The 17,844-nt window shown below is 44.3% G+C and overlaps 1 protein-coding gene across 4 annotated transcripts in view; it reads right to left on the bottom strand.

Moving 5' to 3' along the window:
- Positions 1–10,616: 10,616 nt before the first annotated feature.
- Ecr (ecdysone receptor) overlaps positions 10,617–17,844 on the bottom strand; it is a 225,254-nt gene continuing 218,026 nt past the window's right edge. For all 4 annotated transcript variants that reach the window (XM_078185642.1, XM_078185644.1, XM_078185645.1 and 1 more), the window contains one exon: positions 10,617–17,348. In XM_078185642.1, the coding sequence (XP_078041768.1) occupies positions 17,104–17,348 (245 nt within the window). In that variant the 3' untranslated portion in view covers positions 10,617–17,103. The remainder of the gene's footprint in view (positions 17,349–17,844) is intronic.

Genomic DNA, 17,844 nt, shown 5'->3' with positions numbered 1-17,844 from the left:
TTCAAACCTCGATTCACTCTGCAACGGCTAAGGCGTGCAGGTTCAAACTAAGGCGCAATCGGCGACGGCTGCAGGAGTGTTTGCTGCTCAAGCCCGCAGCGCAACTTAGTGGAGGTTGTAAGGCTCCACCAGTGCTTAAAGGCACAATAGGCATGGAAATCACGTTAGGGAAAAAACACTCCGCTAACGGCTACGATTTAAACAAATATAGTTCGACTCAATGAAAAGTCGATAATTCATTGTGTGTCAAGTCTACTCTGTTACGAGCCGAGGGCCACTGCACACGTGGCCGGAGGTAAATGAGTTTGTGCGGATATTTTGTAAGGAATGCGTGGACTGGCCGATGCCTCTTTCATCACCGGGTCGCCACTGATTGGGTAATGGGGTTTTGGATTGATTTTAATTGGCCTCGTAACTTCGAAAGAAATATTAATAGATACACCTCGAGCGGTAAAGGTGTATCTTTGTGGGATCGTTACCAACAACTGACTCGAACTGGGAGATGGAATGAAATAACTTGTACACTGAATTGAAAGTAAACTAATATAATCTAACAACTTCAGTCTGTTACAAGTGCGTAAGTGTAGTGTATGATTTGCGATGGTCCTAAGACACGCTTCCTGGTTTTCGCACCAAGTCGGCGGGGGTTAACTATTGCTCGAAGGAGAACTCGGCTCGATCTTGCTACGTCTCGCGTCGCGTTTTGACTTGAAACTACCCGATGAGAAGAAAAATCTTAGCCCTTTTATACGCGGCTGAACTAGAATATTTGGTGGTGGGGACTGGGCCTACGTGACCAGATCATCCCGCGGATGATACCGTGACATGTGGTCTCAGCCCTTAAACTGGCATCCGTTAGAAGACTAAACGTTTTTGATGTTTGAATCGTGGGGGCCTACACCGCGGATGATACAGTGACTCGGAAACGGGTGGTCCCAGCCCTTGGGCTGGGGTTCGTCGGAAGACTAAACATTTATATTATGATCGCGCAGTCGCGTTCCCGGCCGACATTAGCTAGCGTAAACCGTCAAGAAGGAGCAGAAAAACGTCGGGAGTAATCTCCGTACGTAACAACTCCCTACATCTTATTCGTACTTTATCATTAATCAATTAGAAATTATATTAATAAATCTAGAAAGATATTGCAAATATTAAATCCACTATTTACTATTCCTACTCAACGAATTTTTTCGCGAAACATTATATACTTTATACCTTCAAAGAGAAGACACAATTATCCCCACATGGATAATCTGTATATTAAAGTAATAGCTTCAATACAAAATAGTTAATAGTTGATAATATTAAATTTAAATGCAGATGTAAGTTGGAACATTTATAATACAATTAATTTATTTATTGAAACACATATTCCGTAAGTTTATTCACGCTCTATCGATAAATTTGGCTAACAGTTTCAGCATTTTGTCACTACATGGAATGGCGCTGTATGGAACACGTATGTCACAAATAATTCTTGCCGGAATTAGCATTCCGTCTTATTGGAAAAACGGTAAGCATCTTTTGGGTCCGCAGGCATTTTCTGTTGTTTCAAGAAAATTAAAGCTTAGCACATTAGTAGATTCAAAAATATAAATTAATTTCATCAACTGTGGCATATTTCTACTAATTTATCAATGTGTAATTTAATTATATAAATTTCTTTTATGTGAATTGAGGGAAAATAATATACAGGGTCGGGCAAATAAAGTGTTACAAAGCAATATCTCCATTAACGTTAGTGATACGCGAAAATGCTCGAGGAATAAATTGTTTGGTTTGAAGGGGCACATGCTGTGGTGGAAATGGATTTTTTTTAAAGGTCATATTTTTTGAGATTTAAAGGTCATCGATGTTTTTTCAAATGGAAATATGTATTTGTTTTTCGATGACATTATTGCCGATTTTAAGACGAATGAAAATAGTTGAAAAACCGAAAAATATCGCAGTAATCACTTTCACAGTGATTGACTAACCGTGATCCACTAACCTTGGTTTGATTCTACCTACAGAACATGCTCGAAATGATGTTAGTTCGTGTTTTGTTTAGTTGTTCACCTCGCGCAACAACGTGTGCCCCTTCGGACCAAACAATTTGTTCCTCAAACATTTTCGCGTATCATTAACGATAATGGAGATATTGCTTTGTAACACTTTATTTGCCCCACCCTGTATTTAAAGATTGCAGATAGACCATTTTCGTAATTACTCAATCATAGAAATAATTTAAAGTTAATGATTAAAAAGTAAATATGACTTAAAGTATATTTTGTATTAATCCAATCTTTTTTATAAATATTTTATCTCTTCTCTGTTAGTACTATTTCTAACTCTTTTTTAAATCGTGTGTTGTAAATTTTTTGTTAAAACGAAATTCTTTGGTTTCGTGTAAAATAAAGTTATTACTTTTTCTACGTTGTTTTATAGCATCATAATAATCCTGTGGTATGCACAAGAAATTCTTTCAAACAATGTCTGCCACCTACGTTTATGGAAATTGGACTTGCACCACTTTCATTTTCAAGATATTAAATTGTTTAAGATATCTTTTAAGATATTAAGTATTAATAAATTATTAAGTTATAAATCAAAGTTTACACTAAATTAACCAGAAATTATGCGATATCCCGGTTTTAAAAGATGGACCTATATTGCTTTCAAATTAAGCGATCCATTTATCGAAAAGTTGGAGTAGGGTATTAATTGACCATGAACAATGACATATTTGTTGAAAGATTTATTTCTAGTATTGGAACATATCATCCATACATAGCACGGTCAATACCGATCTCGCTTTTGTTTCACCTGTAAAAAAGGTGGAAATAAAAGTAATATACAACAGACAAAGGGCTCTTCCTTTCTTCCTTTCTTTCACCTTCGCTCGAAACTGGGCGAAACACGTCGTCGTTCCCAATTCTCTCGATTACATTTACAAAGAACCGAGAAATGAAACGTGCGGGACTCTGTTTACTGTACACGCCGCTTTAAAGCGTACGGCATTTAAAAAAAAAAAAAGAACGAATCTTCTCGGCGACGATTACCAGAGTCGCAGCAACACAAAAAGAGCGCGAACGTAACGATCAATAATGGCGGCCGTCACTTCCGGTTTATATTATTAATCGTTGAACAGTTAACAATCACGAGTTAATTAACGGAACAGCTTGCAAAACGACCGCTCCGCGGAAAATATTTCTGCTCCGGACGCGAGATGCTCTCTCGTGAGAGAAAGGAAAGAAGAGAAAGGACATCAGTCAATCAGAGAAAGTTTTCCTAGTAATCGTGAATAACAATATGGCTACCAGCGGTCATCCGGTCTATGTACATACAGCGAGTGTGATTCTCGATAATTTTTTTTTTTTGCACAGAACGATTCCGCGGGAAGTCGACCCAGAAACGCCATTATCTGAAATAAACAATTCTTTTCGAAGCGTATAAACAAGAAGGGCGACGCCTCCAATGAGAACGTCTCTAAACACCGCAGGTGTATTTCTAAGTGTCGTACTTTTTTTTGCAGTCGACGCGCGGCCAGAGCAACCGGATCAATAAATAAACAATAAAATCAGCTGACCAATCGGATGTTTCGACAGAAAGAAGCTCCCGTTCTTGTTCCGCCATCGCGATTCATTTAAAAAAAAATAGTCATCTCTTTATAATGTCTCTCCCGCCCCCATTTCAACACGCGCGCGCGCGCGTGTTCTTTCTCTCTATTACACTACACCCTGATGCCCTTTGCATGATCGATTATATGAATTTTTATTGCGTCCACGAGGTCGGATACGTCTTTGTAGTCATATTTTTTATCCCAGAAAAATATATATGTTTATATATGTATGAGTACACGTATATATTTATTTATATACACAACAGAGCCTCGACAGAGAAACATCTCGATTTTGCAAAGTGGACCTCAAAAACGAAACTAAAAAAAAAACAGGTACTTTCGCGAGCGAATCGATCGAAGAGAATTATAAATCAGTTTAAAAAGAAAAACGGAATTTAAAACATTTTTAAAAATCCATTATTTGACATTTGGACATCGATAACCAATTGTTTTGGTTTATCTGCGATAAAATAAACGTTGCTCGGCCCGCGTGTCCTCGATTCGCGAAGATTAGACTATGGATCCGGATCGGATCTATCGGATGGCGCTCTTGGATCCTCTTTCCGGCCGATCCTGCAACAATGCGCGGTAAACGAAAGAAGGAAAATAGAACAGGAGGTACAATGTACAAAGCTAATTTACAAAGGTGTCGTTCGGTTACCCTCTGTATACTCCACGGCATGTTACTTCGTCCCTGCGATAGTATTTACACAAATATACTGCCCGTTCACGCACGAAACAGACTCCGTCGCCATTTAATGATCTCAACGCAGCAATTTCTCTCCGTTTTCACATCTGTCGATCGTAAAATTGCGTCTGACGGCTAATTAACAGATGTACATACCTCAAAGTTAGATTACATTGGAAAATCTTTCAATGTAAATAATTAATATAGTATATTATATTCATATCTGTTCATATTATATTATAATAATTAATATATATGTATATATATTAACATGTATAATATATAATTATTATAGTATAATATAATTATATATTATATCAGATAGAACTCGAAGTGGCGCGAATGTAAAAATTTGGACGAACTTAAATTTAAGGTTATGTTTCTCTGAAATTTTAACAAATTACTATTTCCTTGGACCAATAATTGAAACAATTTTGATAGAAGTTTTCTTTCGCGACCGATTAATTGTTGTCTGTTTGAAAATTGTTTACAATGCGACGGGGTCTATCTGCAAAGTGAACAGACAATAAATACTCTGTTTGAACTCTATGTTTCTGCATCATCTTCGTACGTCTCTCACCCCTGCCACGCGCGCACCACACGCACTCTTTGTCTGTTTCACGTAATTGTAGTTGTTAACAGAATTGTCGCATTCAAGATCGCCGCTCCCTCCCCTCCATCGTGCGACACCTGATTGCTACCATCCTAGCCGACGCTCAATTTCGTACAGAGTGTGCAACCGGCTTCGGTCGACTGTACCTTTATTAAAAAATAAAAAAAAAAATAAAAGCGATTCTAAAATGAAAAATAAAATATTCAAAATTTCAACATCTTGAACAATAAAAACATTCGAATTATTCAACTACATACATGGTGTTCTTAAAACACGGACGTTCGGTAAAACAAAATTCTATGTAAAACTTAAAAAATAAAATTGTTAAAACTAATTCCTCCTTCGAATGCACTTTTTAAAATAATGCAGACATTTTTAGATAAAAATCGATGCTAAAATTACATTTACTGATCAATATCAGAGGAATCAATAACGAATACATTGATAATGAAAGCAATTGCGTAAGAACACTTCCTACAAAGAAGGAGGCTGTACCAAGATGGCGGCGTGCATAAGATAGCGCCGCACGTCTAAGATGTCGGAGGGAGCCGGTGTATCTCGAAGGCTACAAACTATCCGATCGCTATAATAATTTCATACTGTGTCGCCCTGATTCTTGCTCGCTCCCGTGCTCGCCTGGTACTGTAGCAATTACTGAAAATTTTTGTCACCCTCTCTACCTTTCGCAACCGCCACCCCCCCCCCACCCCCCCCCCCCCCGCTGCTTAATCGAAAGGCTTGGAACACCGTGTAAGAAAAATAAATTCTCTCCTCCGTTCGATCGTGTTAGCAGAATAAACTTTGAATGTCTCTCAGATTTTCAGGAAAATAAATACTCTCAACGCTTCCCCCTCTCGCCTCTCTGTCCCCATAGAGTTTTGTTGTTCTCCCATCGCATAAGCATTCCGAGTCTCGAATCGAAAACCGAAAAAAAAAGAAAAACGTATACCTCGAATCGAAACGGAAAACACGGACAGAGACGGACAACAAAATTGCACAAAAACATCGCCGACGCGCGCCCCGCCCCCGGGCAACTCGGATCGAAAACTCAAGAGAGAGGTTATGTGTTCACGGGAGAAAACGAAAAGACAGTTTTCAACGAAACGTTTCCGTACGAATCGTCGACGCTGTACGAACGTGAAAAGCGAAAAGTCGACGTATTTGACCGCGGCAAACGGTCCTCGCGCCTCTCTTTCCCCCTAACCCCGATTATTATATTTGTCGCCCAGTCTTTCCGCAAAAATACACATCGATTTTTCGTTAAAAGACAAATACATATTCTCTCATCCGGTTTACTCGACTGTACACAATCAGGACTCGTTTCTATCTTTCTCCCGTGTCTCTGGTTCGCAATCTCTCCCGCTCTCTCGCACCCATCTCTCTCTCTCTCTCTCTCACTCTCCTTCTCTCTCTATCGTCTTTATCGTTCACGTTCTCGCCGCAACGAGCCAGACGAACCAAATCGTCGTCGCCGCCGGCAATTAAAATTATTGTACAGTATTTAATTAGTAGTCGTTAGAATACAATATTTGTTGATGTATAATATGGCTCCTCGCATGCCCGGATGCGGGAAACACGTGGTTACCTAGGCACGCGTGAACACTAGGGGGGAAACCCACGCGCGAAATTCCCCAGAGCTTTTCCTCGCCTCGAATGCCACGAAACTCTGCATCGAGCCCACGGATAGTGCCCCGCGGTGCTCCGAGAACGCCCTAGGAATCGCAGCTCGTTTCTCCCCCGTACAGGCCGTTTCAAATGGAAGGTACCGTGAAAATGTTAGCGAACCACGGATCAACACGGGTAACGCAGCCGCGAATTACAGACTTTCAAATTGTTTATATGTACACGAACCCAGGTATCCTCGTAACATTTTTCGTTGTCGAGACTCCGGCCCTCCTTTGAAACACGCTGTAACTCGTCGTCAACGCTCGACGGGGGTTCCCCAAACGTCGCAGTCGATCGGTTTCATTTTGCGGCTAGGGATTCTAAGGACATTCGAATCGGCGGAGCCGTAGAATCGACGGTCCGCGTGACTGGACGCTCGATTTAAAGCTTGAACATTGCGGGTGTCGATACTTGTGCATTTTCATAATTTTGAAGCGTCGGTGAAATTTTGAATTCCTGGGAATTTTGGGAACTTCTCTGGTTCCGTGCGCCGCTGCAGCTTTGCGCTGGAGCCATTTTTATCTCACCGCCAATCGGTCACTTCGGGGAATTTTCGTCGACTGCGACACGCCATTCGCGCGTGCCTAACGAATATCTACGTCATGTTAACTTCTATTAAACGCACACGGGCGAATTAAGACGAACCGCACCGCCGCATTGCTAACCTTGCAAAAAAAAGATCCCTGCACCTGCGCGATCAAGCTGTTCTTTTTTTCTTCGCATTCTTCTCTCTCCCGCATTTCGGGCGGAGTGCACGCCGAGTCTTTCTCTCTCTCTTTTTCTACTTCTCGTTCTCTCTCTCTCTCGCTCGCTCTCTTTCTCGCAAACCCACACGCAAGCACACGTACGTAAACACACAAAACACATTCTCACTCGCAGTTCTCGTTCGAACGCAACCACTAAATTTGTTTGTACATACAAAGTATCTGTTGCCAATTTCGAAATTGGCGCGCCAGCGTGCGCGCACGCGCGTTCGTGTTCTAGTGTATAATAAAGACACCTCTGAGCAGAGTGTTGGGAATCATTTGAAACGTCTCAGCGTTCCTTTCCTCCGATCAACATAAATGCTTCTTACCGCCTCCAGAACAAACGAATCAATTTCGCTAAACCTTCCCGGCTAATTTTCTCGCCTAGTAATTTTGTAAATAAACATCCGAGAGCCTACGAACTATACGAACATCCTATATCCGCGACGCGATCCTCCGAGCACCAAAAAAGACAATTTTCGCTTGACTTTCAACGAATAGAACTTTCAATTTCGAAATCTAATCAAGGCGGGAAATTCAACGAACCTACGCTAACTATTCGAAATCACAAGCAGCATCGTTTCAACGAATTTTAATTTAGTTTAATTTAGTTTAATTTAATTTTCTATTCACTTTGGCGGCCACCTTCCCCGAGAAGCCGAAATCGCCAGAAATTTACCTAGATCCTCCTACGTCTCGCTATAGGCGCAGTGATGTCTGTTGTTGATCACGTGTTGCAATAATTTACGTATTATCAAAACTTTGTTTATGCATTCCAGCTAATTCTTTCTTCAGGAAAATATTGAATAGAAGATCCAGCAAAGTATATATGTACCTGTTGTATGCTCTGCGTGGCCACGGTTAGGTTATGTTAGTTCTCGATCTAGAGTGGGGATGACCTTGAGCGGGCAACAGAACGCGTTCGCACTATAGGGACGCCCAGAGTTCGGTCGAACTGATGAAAACAACGCGAATACCTGGAAATATGATACTCCAACCCGATTCCCATCACTGTACGCGAAATACCGTGTACGTGTATACGTGTTTAGTGTGGAAGTGTGCAACCTAGCGGATATACAATATATTGTATATATATAAAACGCTCCAAATAGAAATAATACGTTCACCAATTAGTCGATCGAATGAGAAGGCGTGATCCATCGATCTCTCCTCGTTTTATAACGCGTTTTTTCCAGTTTTCCTTTCACGTTTTATTCTCCTTCTTCTCTTTTTTTTGGTTTTTCTATTCTCGCTTTTTCTTTTCCGCCTAAAACGTACAACAATAATTCAGTCTAATACATTCCGAGAGCACCAAATTCTTTATATAGTTCTTCCATTCCGAATATGGCCGACTGCGTGGCCCTGGAGCATCGTACGTTTCAAAAAAAGCTTCCGAAATCACGTGCGCCCAGCGAACAAAAGAGCCGAAAATCACTGTTTTGCCGGTTCACCGTTTCTCACTTCGATCCTACCAACGATAAAATCCTCTTCCGCTTTACCTCGCATCGAATTCCACGTTCAACCATAATTTCGTGATATTTTACAATTAGCACGGTATAGTAGTTACGTTGTAGTAGACTCTAAGAAAAGTTGCTAGCCGCGCGTCTGTTTTCGCGTGTGTGTTCTTCAGAACTAGCGCATGCCTCGTGATGCCGTGACGTCGTTGGTCGAACGAGCGCAGTTACATAGCTGTAATTATTTGTCGTCCCTTAAAGAGTTATGGCATAGTTTGGAACTATACGTGTTAAGAGCGCGCTTGTCGTCGTTCGATTAAACAATAAAAACTACGATAGTTTTACAATTATTCATCGATGGCCGACGTACGAAACCTGAACAGGTTCGTGTGTAGACAAGCGTCGACTGTTATGTGTATATATGTATACGTGTATGTATGTAAGAATGTATGTATATCATCCGACACGGCGATCATAGTTGTCAGAATGAACGCCCTGTAACTCGCCAGCGAAGGTTATTGTATCTCGATCGAACCGACAAAGAATTATTTAAGCATAGAAAAATTTTGTACCATGAGCCCCGAGGACTACGAAATCGTAGATTGCAGTTATCCTTCGGTAATCGGAGGACAATCGGATGAACGTTCTCTGACTGAAACCCGTCAGCGAAGAATGTCTCCCCGCATAAAAATTATTACTATATCGTTATAGTTGTCCACGAGATACGTACTTCGCGGCGAACCGCTTAATAAAAAATACCATTTCGTCGACTATGCTTTTATAGTCGTTGACGATTTTATCGAACGTCTTGATAAAAGCTATTGAACTGTAAAGAGCATTTTGCACGACAACTATACTTCTCGTCGAACGACCAACGACCGTGTACAGTGTATCGCCTTGTATTCCCGTATCAAGTGTTTGTGTACGTGTGTATCTGCGTGCGCAACCCGTGTGTTGCAAGTACAAACGTGAGAGTTTAAGTATTAGTAGTAGTAATAGCAGCAGTAATAGTAGCAATAATAGTAATAACAGTAGTTAATAGTAGTAGTAGTAGTAGTAGTATAGTAGTAGTAATAGTAGTAGTTAGTAGTAGTAGTAGTAGTAGTAGTAGTAGTAGTAGTAGTAAGTCGACCGGGTGCACATCCGACGAGGGCAGGTCCTACGTTAGCGAACAACTACGATTTCCGCGGGTTACTATATGACATTATAGTGATCCTGACGTCACGCTTCGCCCCACTTTCCCAGCCGCTCCCTTCTCCACCACCCCAGCTACAGTTCGGTCTGAGCAGCGACGATTTTCGATCGGCGCGTATCGTCCTCGACTAGGTCGACGGAAAACCTTAACTTAAGCTCTTTGTTGTTAGTATTGGCAGCCCCGAAAATTTTATTAGTCGATCGTTACGCTATCTATTATTGTTATTAGTCGGTTAGTCGAATGATTTACCTGATCTCGGTGAACGGATCGATCACGATGAACACGCTGCTTTTTCACTTTCGTTAGCGTTCGATGTGCCACAGCATCCTTCACGGATCATTGTCTCTAGGGGCTTTCTCGGGACGTTTCACGGTACCGGGCGAGAGCAGCGATGCATTTCGAACGGAAGCTACGAGAAGAATCGCGTCAACGAGAAATCGAGAATTTCGAACGTCGATAAAATTTGAAAACAGAGGTTACGGACGTCGTAGATCACGCGCACGATTAAAATTCTCAGGGCTCCTTACAAATTTTTGTTCCCGTTCCGAAAAAAAAAAAAACGGTACGACATCGAAACGGTCGCGTTTGATCCGCGCGTCACATACGACCGGCCCACTAAAAAGCAAACAAAAAAATAACATACGAACTACCATAACAAAGTATAATCATTTAACTTTATTTATAATAATCTTCAGCTGATTAGCTCCCTCCGTTCGGGCTTTCTCGTAGCTTTTCGTTATCCTTTTTCTCTTCCGCAGCTTCGAATAAATTAAAAATGGCTCCCTCCTTGTATCTCGCAATTCAACAACAAGAAACCTTTCTCTCTTTCTCTCTCGCTTTCATTCGTACATTCTTTCTCGCCCTCTCTCACGCGCTCTTTCCCTCACGCTCGGGGTCGAACAAGTCGCCACCAATAAGAAAAATACCGTGTGTATCTCAGCTGTCTGTCGGTGAATTACGAACGCGAGCCGAATAAATCGTTTCGCCGTCTCGTTTCGATGCGCAACAAAGGTGTCGGGTATCGCGCGCACGGTACGCTCGTCGGCCGTCTCCCACCGGTGACCGTCGCTCGGACTCCGGCGTCTGTATCCGTTCCGTTTTTCTGTTTACAGCGGACCCCGGCCACCTGAACACCTCGCACAGATAGGAGAACCCGATCGGGCCTGCTAATTGACAGCTCCTGGAAATCTAAGTCGTGAAATTGGGGTCCTAATCGGGCCCCGGACCCGCCTGACCAGGAACGTACGTAACAAACAATTTTTCTGGCGCGTTCCTCCAACATTCCTCGACTAGAAAACAATTTTATGGATCTACTATGTAGATCACGTGCGCGATCGACGCGAGTTCGCGATAGATCCGATCCTCTAGAAGTATCGCTTTAAAAAAATTTTTGAAATCTGAAATCGAAGATTCCCGATCATGGAGACGATTCGATAGAGCCAGAAACAATAGATAAACGTTATCTCGGAAACGTTAACGTTGCAACTCGACGGTTCCAGTTGTGGGAGACGCCGAGTGCCGGCGGACTAGCTACGGCCCTGGCAGCGGGGCCTTAGGAATTCCCGCGCCGAGAGTCGCCTCGGGTGTGTACGAGGTGTTCGTGTCCAGCGAAAAGAGTTTTACGAGTTAAGCTAGCGCTGTCAAACCGCATGGGACACCTGCGTGAGATCGTTCGAAGGTGTTAGGTCCACGATCCTGTCTTCCCGCGGCCATTAAAACCGGGCTGTTACCGTGGCTGCCGACACGACCCCGAATATGGTAGACATTCGCGAGACGCGACCAACGATTTCGACGGCTTTTTTTTTGTCATCGCGCTGTCAGGCTCGTCGCATCGAACAGTGTCTCTCGACAATTATACAGAATAATTTCCGGCAGAAACAGAGCTAAACACTTGGCAAACACTGTTCGAACGGGAGCTGAACAACAATACCAGAAAATAACGCGAAGCCAGGAGCGGCGCTCTCGCGAACATTCGGCCTCTATTTACACGTACATGTCTCTGCGTCTAATTTTATGTACATATAGGCGAAAGAGGTACCTAGGAGAAACGGACAGATCAGGCTACCCGGGTGGACAAACAGACAAGAGAGATTGCAGCACGATGCACACACGTATGGTACACTATCTGCGAGCGTGTCTATATGTTTGTATGCGTTCCGTGTGTACCGGTATAGTTTGTGGATCAGATTTGGTGTGCGAACACGCCTTTGCGGGTGTACGGTTTGTGTGTTACGGTGTGCGTGTGTTTATATGCCTGTGTGTGTATGCGTGTGGATTTACGTGTGGTCGACACATATTGAGAGAAGGAGTATTATTAGTTTTGTCACCTTAAAAAACACAGAAACTCGAAAGTCTACGCTTGGCAGTATCATGAACAAATCGCTCGCTCGTCCTCGTCAAACGGCAATTCGAAATCGAGCGGGCGGCGGCGCGAGTGTGTGTATAATAATAATAATCATAATCATAATAATGGTAATAATAATATGTATACATATACCGTATATATATATTTTTTCCGTGGTTTTATTATTATTATTATATCTTTTTTTGTTATATCTTTCTTTCTTTTTTAAATCGATTTTCTCCTCCGAACGCGCGCGCACGTGGTTATACAGTGTGTGCATGCGTATGCGTGTGTCTGTACGTGTTGCGTGTGTGTCACCACTCTGTCAACTATTTAATATGCATATAGATATATGCCTGTGTGTATATATATATATATCTATACGTATGTATGTATATATACATACGTATATATATATATATATATACATCAAAATCGCTTCTCGCTCGAGCCACGAGGGAAAAAAACGACTAACGACATTTAGACAATGAGAAGATCGACGTCGACGGTTAACGCCCTTGGCAGTGATCGTAGAATTGCATGTTATCCTTGTTTTATTTCTCGTGTGCTTGTCCTCTAGTAAGAGTGTCTCTGTTTGTGTCTCACTATATGTACGTGTGCATGAGTTTGTGTGTATGTGTGTGTGTGTGTCTCTACAGCATCCCCCTCGTACCGTCCCGCCACCGGAATCGCTCTCTCTTGCGCTCCTTGTCACTCTCGCTATCACACTCTTGCGAAGTATGACCGGTTTCCGATTTGAAGGATGCGGTTCACCTTGATTCCCGAGCGTCCCCTTCTCTCCCAACGGTCTCGTGCCGCGGGCGATATCTCGAGAGACCGTCCGCCGATCGCTCGGGAATCCCAGGGCGCGACGAGGGAAGCCAGAGATGCGGCTGTCAGGGGCCTAGCCACCCTCTCCTAAGTCTTAGAGTCTAAGAGACGAACGCGAGGTGTGTCGCTGACGACCTGCCGTCGACGGTCCGTGACGATACAGAGGCGAAGGGGCGTCTTCGTCCCCTTCGAGGGCGTTAATAGTACTCGCGTTGCCCAGCCGCCGGCCCTGGCGCGCCGACACACGTCCCCCTTTTCTCTGAAAAGCGTTTATTGCACGATCGTATGTAGATGCGGCGCCCTCGATCCGGCGATCGCCCCGAACAGGCTAGGGAATTTCACCTAGCGCCCTTAAGGGGAGCCAAAGTTTTCAACCTACGGGGTTTCTAGGTAAGTTTCGTTAAAATTCTTGCAAATACGGATAGACTGGCCTGTTCGGGCACCGGGCGGGCGACGGACCTGTACGAAACACGTGGTCGGAGGCGCGCCAGACCGTTGACAAGAACAACCGCAACGGATTACGTGTCTAGACAATGGTTTTACTTGGGGCGAGTCGAAAAGGAAGTCTCGAGAGCAGACGACTTTGCAAGCGGTTCTCGTACACTTAAACGTTAGTTGTTAAGAATTATAGTTGTCGAAACGAACGCGACCTCCAGTGGTCGTCGACCCGCGACCGATGCCTGTTCGTCGCAGGTCGACGAGGCACGGCTACTTTAGAGATGTATAATAATAGGCAATATCGTCGCGATGTGCTGTGTCTTTAAGAAACTCCATTCTATGTAACATTCATTTTTCATTCTCTCACTCGCTCACTCAATCACTCTCTCTCTCTCTCTCTCTTCTCTCTTTCACTTTTTTCTCACACAGAAACACGCGTTCTTTCGCAAAAAACGGCGATGCCTGAAAGCACTCAGTTATGGTGGATGCGCGAATGTGTGGTATAACAATGCGGAGTACTGGTGCGTGCAAGTGTTTCGGTGTCTCCGTACGGGCCCTCTGTCTCGTCGCAACGATGAGCCCGGGTAATTTCTCCATCGGATCTTCCAGCTTCGTTCGTTCACTTTCGACCGTGTCGATGCTTCAGTCTGTAACCTCCGGGAGTCCCCGATGTTCGTTTGTTCGATTTTTCGCTTCGTACACCGGATACAGCGACGACTGTCGAGACTTCGGATGATCAAGAAACCGTATCCAAAGGTTTCGGACGAATCGCCCCATCCATTTCCGAGTTCGGAGCTTCGCCTCGCTAACTGTTGGACCCCCGGAGGTCAGCTCCCTAATAGAGCGGTCGGGACTCCTCAACGGCGACTCGAGACAATGCCCGCGCACTTCCAAGAGTATCTACGTAAAAACGTGTCGATGGTAGATGGCGGTGACGGTTCCTCTCTCCTGATCCTCGTTCGATTCAGCTGTTCGTCCACGGTGTTTGGTGCACACTCTGCGGTCTGGCAGTGTCCGCCTTGCGGCGTTTTACCTAGTGTACACGGGGCCTGTTAATCGTTCTCCGTTTCGTATTCGCCGGAGCCAGGCCGTTCCCGAGGCATCTTAGGTGCTTGAAGATGATTGTATTTTTGTCCTTGATCTTTCGTAGACGACCCGTGTCTCTGGTCTTGAACGCGAGGATGGCGCTCCTCGGGAATTAAAACGCGGTTACACTTTTAGTGTCGCGGCTAGCGTGCCTAGTTCGACGCCCCTACGGATAGATTTGCAATACTAAATGTGCCTGGTCGCCCTAGGCGAATCTAGCCGTTCACTCCGCCATTCTACTATGTATGGAACTGTCGCTGTCATTCCGCTCCGCGTGAACTGCATTAGCAAAATAAATCGGCCAGCGCCGTTCGCAACCCCTCCGGTTCTGTGTCCAATCATCCGTTACGGATTCGCGCGTATCAACGTTGCGATTGATATCTACTACGGAATACAACTGCGTACGATCAGTTAATAGCATAGAGTTACAGTGTTACAACATCGAGAATCTTAGTGTACATGTACCTGTGGTGGCGGATGCGTGTTCTTTAGACTATGTTTCGCGCGTGTTTGTACATGTTCGACGGTGTTCGCGCGGGTCCGCCGTCTCACCAAAAGCCGGTCGTCCGCTTCGGTAGATGCGCGCGAGCGCGCGGGTCGTGTAACGTGTGTCGCTGTCGTGTAACGTTTCGTCGTCCTCAGTTTTGTTGTCTTTTCCCACTGAAGTCTGTCTCAAGGAGCAGAACCTACGCCCACGCCAGATGGTCTCGACCTCATCAGCCTCCAGACTATTATACGCCACCGGGTTCCGATACTGGAATCCCGACGAATCCCCCAACCCTGTTCCGCTTTTCGCCGTACTAAGACCTTTTGCTACCTTCTTCTCATTCTCTAAACGATTCATTCTCTCTTTCTCGCACGCTTTTTCTCTCTTTCTCTCGCTTTCCACGCGCAGATTAACGATAGTTAAACTCGACTCTGTTGATTTCGTATTTTCCTCTGCACATTTTTTTGTTATCTTTTTATTAAAAAATTAAAACGGACGGTTAAATTCCATGGTTTCGTTTTGTCGGTGAGCCGATGTCCGCTGCTGAAGGCACAAGGCTTTGCACTTGAACTCGGTCACCTAGCCTAGCTTCGCTGACTTACTACGAACCTACTACCAAACTAGCCTCGCTTACTTACGTTTTTACTTACTTCCTACGGTTCTACGTTATTCTCTCTCTCTCTCTCTTTTTCCATTTTTCTCTCACTCCCAATCGCTCTTACAGTTTCACAAACTGCCATGTATGCCACACCACACGTTCAGCCGATTCGCGAAAAAGAAGGAAATTCCGGACGCGCGCAAATGCCAAAGCCTCGTCTCCGGGAAACTCTGTGTAGTCGCTGACTTCGATCTAATCGCATCTCAACTATTAATCGTTCTAGCAAACTTTTCTCTCTCTCTCTCGTCCTTTCATACGCTCTTTCTCTCTCTCTCTCTTTCTAGCCATCCGTTTCCCCTGCTCGTATAAACAATGTACATGCTAGCAATATATTATTATGCTATGTGTGTGATATAGACTCTATGGTATCCATTATGTATAATCGTATCGTTTTGTTATCATCTTCTTTTTGTCTGTTACGCCTCTCGCGAGAATCCAACGGGCGCCCGCTGCTCAACAGCCGGCCCTGTCCTCTCCCCTCTTCGGCACGGCTACAGTGCGATCTTCCTCCCAATCGTCTCTCCCTCCACCCTCTCCTGCTTCTCGCGACCTAATTGCACGCATACGGTACCACACTCATACTCTTTCGCTCCTACTCTCTTTCTCTCTTGCTCTCTCTATCTGTTTCCCTGTGTCCTTAGATTCGTAGTTGCTGTAACCATCGTCGTACAACACGCCTGCCTTAACCGTACCTTATACATTATACATTAGACATTTACATATCGATTCCGGGAGTAGCCAGGTAGAGGATATAGTAATAACATAACTGTAGGTAGCTCCTTATTACAGTCTCTGTACTGTCTCTACGTATCACAGCCTGGGTGCCTCGCCACTGCCTTTTCCCTTTATATCCTCATTTCTCGTCCCGTGATCCTCTTGGAGCTCGTGTTCCCCCTCCGCCCCGGGTCTTCGGCTGTCTATGGGGCTCGTCCAGGCGCCACACGGGGCTTCCCCCTTCGCCAAGAGAGGCTCGGCTATATCGACTTCCTCTTCACCTTCATCTGCATCATCATCATCATCATCCGACTCTCTTCTTCCTGGACCACAGAGCGCAGGTCGACTCGCGACGCTGAGGCAGTGGCATGCTGGTGCACTAGTACAAGTGTGTGTTATATCCGTGTGTGGTTGTGTTCTTCTTCTTCCTTCTTCTCTTCGTCTCCATTTTCTTCTTCCTCCTCCTCGCTGCGCTCCAGCGTCGTTGTCGTCGTCGTCGTAGTCGTTCGACGTCGTGCGGACTGTTTGAAAACACTGTGTTTTAGCCGATCGGCGCGGGCGCCGGTGACCGGCTACGGGGGAACTAGGGTGTCACGTCCCAGATCTCGGCGAGAAAAACTGGCAGCTTCTTGTTCTTGAACTTCAGACTGAAGCACATCTCGCTGTTCTGGTTGCCGAGGGTCCGCAGCTCCGTCAGCACGGACAACAACTTCGCGAAGATCGTGCCCGACTTCGGCCTGCGACGGTTGTCCACGTACGCCTTCAACGCCTCCAGGTAGATCTCCTGGATCTTTTCCACCTTCCAGCCCTCGAGGAGGTTCGGTCTCTCTGTAAAGTGACCAACACGGAAATTATGTTCCGTTCAGTTTGGTTCTGAGTAGTCTTACTGTTTAGACGTTAGGGATTGTTTTATGATTAAGAGGTTAGGAATAGTCTTTATCATTGAGAGGTTAGGAATAGTTTTTTAAGTCTTTAGTCTTTATTGTTAAAAGTTTAGAAACAGCCTTGCTCGTTAAGAGGTTACGAGTGTTCCTTATTGTTAGGATATCAGGAATAGTCTTACCGATTAAAAGATACAGATTAAGAGCTAGTCTTACGGTATCGAGTAGTCGTATTGTTTAGAAAATAGGAGCATTCTTATAGTTCAAAAGCTTGGAGTGCAGTAAATCTCCACCTATCTGAACACCACTTATTTTAATGAAAATTTAGGCACTGGCTGATTTAGTAAACGTCTACAGATCTCTTATTATTTGAACTATTGTCGAGCATCACTCCAATTATGTGAACGTTTAGGTATTGCAAACATAAATAAATGTAAACTCGG

This window comes from Augochlora pura, chromosome 7, assembly GCF_028453695.1.
Source record: "Augochlora pura isolate Apur16 chromosome 7, APUR_v2.2.1, whole genome shotgun sequence".
In the NCBI taxonomy this organism is placed as follows: domain Eukaryota; kingdom Metazoa; phylum Arthropoda; class Insecta; order Hymenoptera; family Halictidae; genus Augochlora; species Augochlora pura.
Note: the sequence above shows the minus strand (reverse complement) of the source record. Positions and strands in the feature narration are given on the sequence as shown.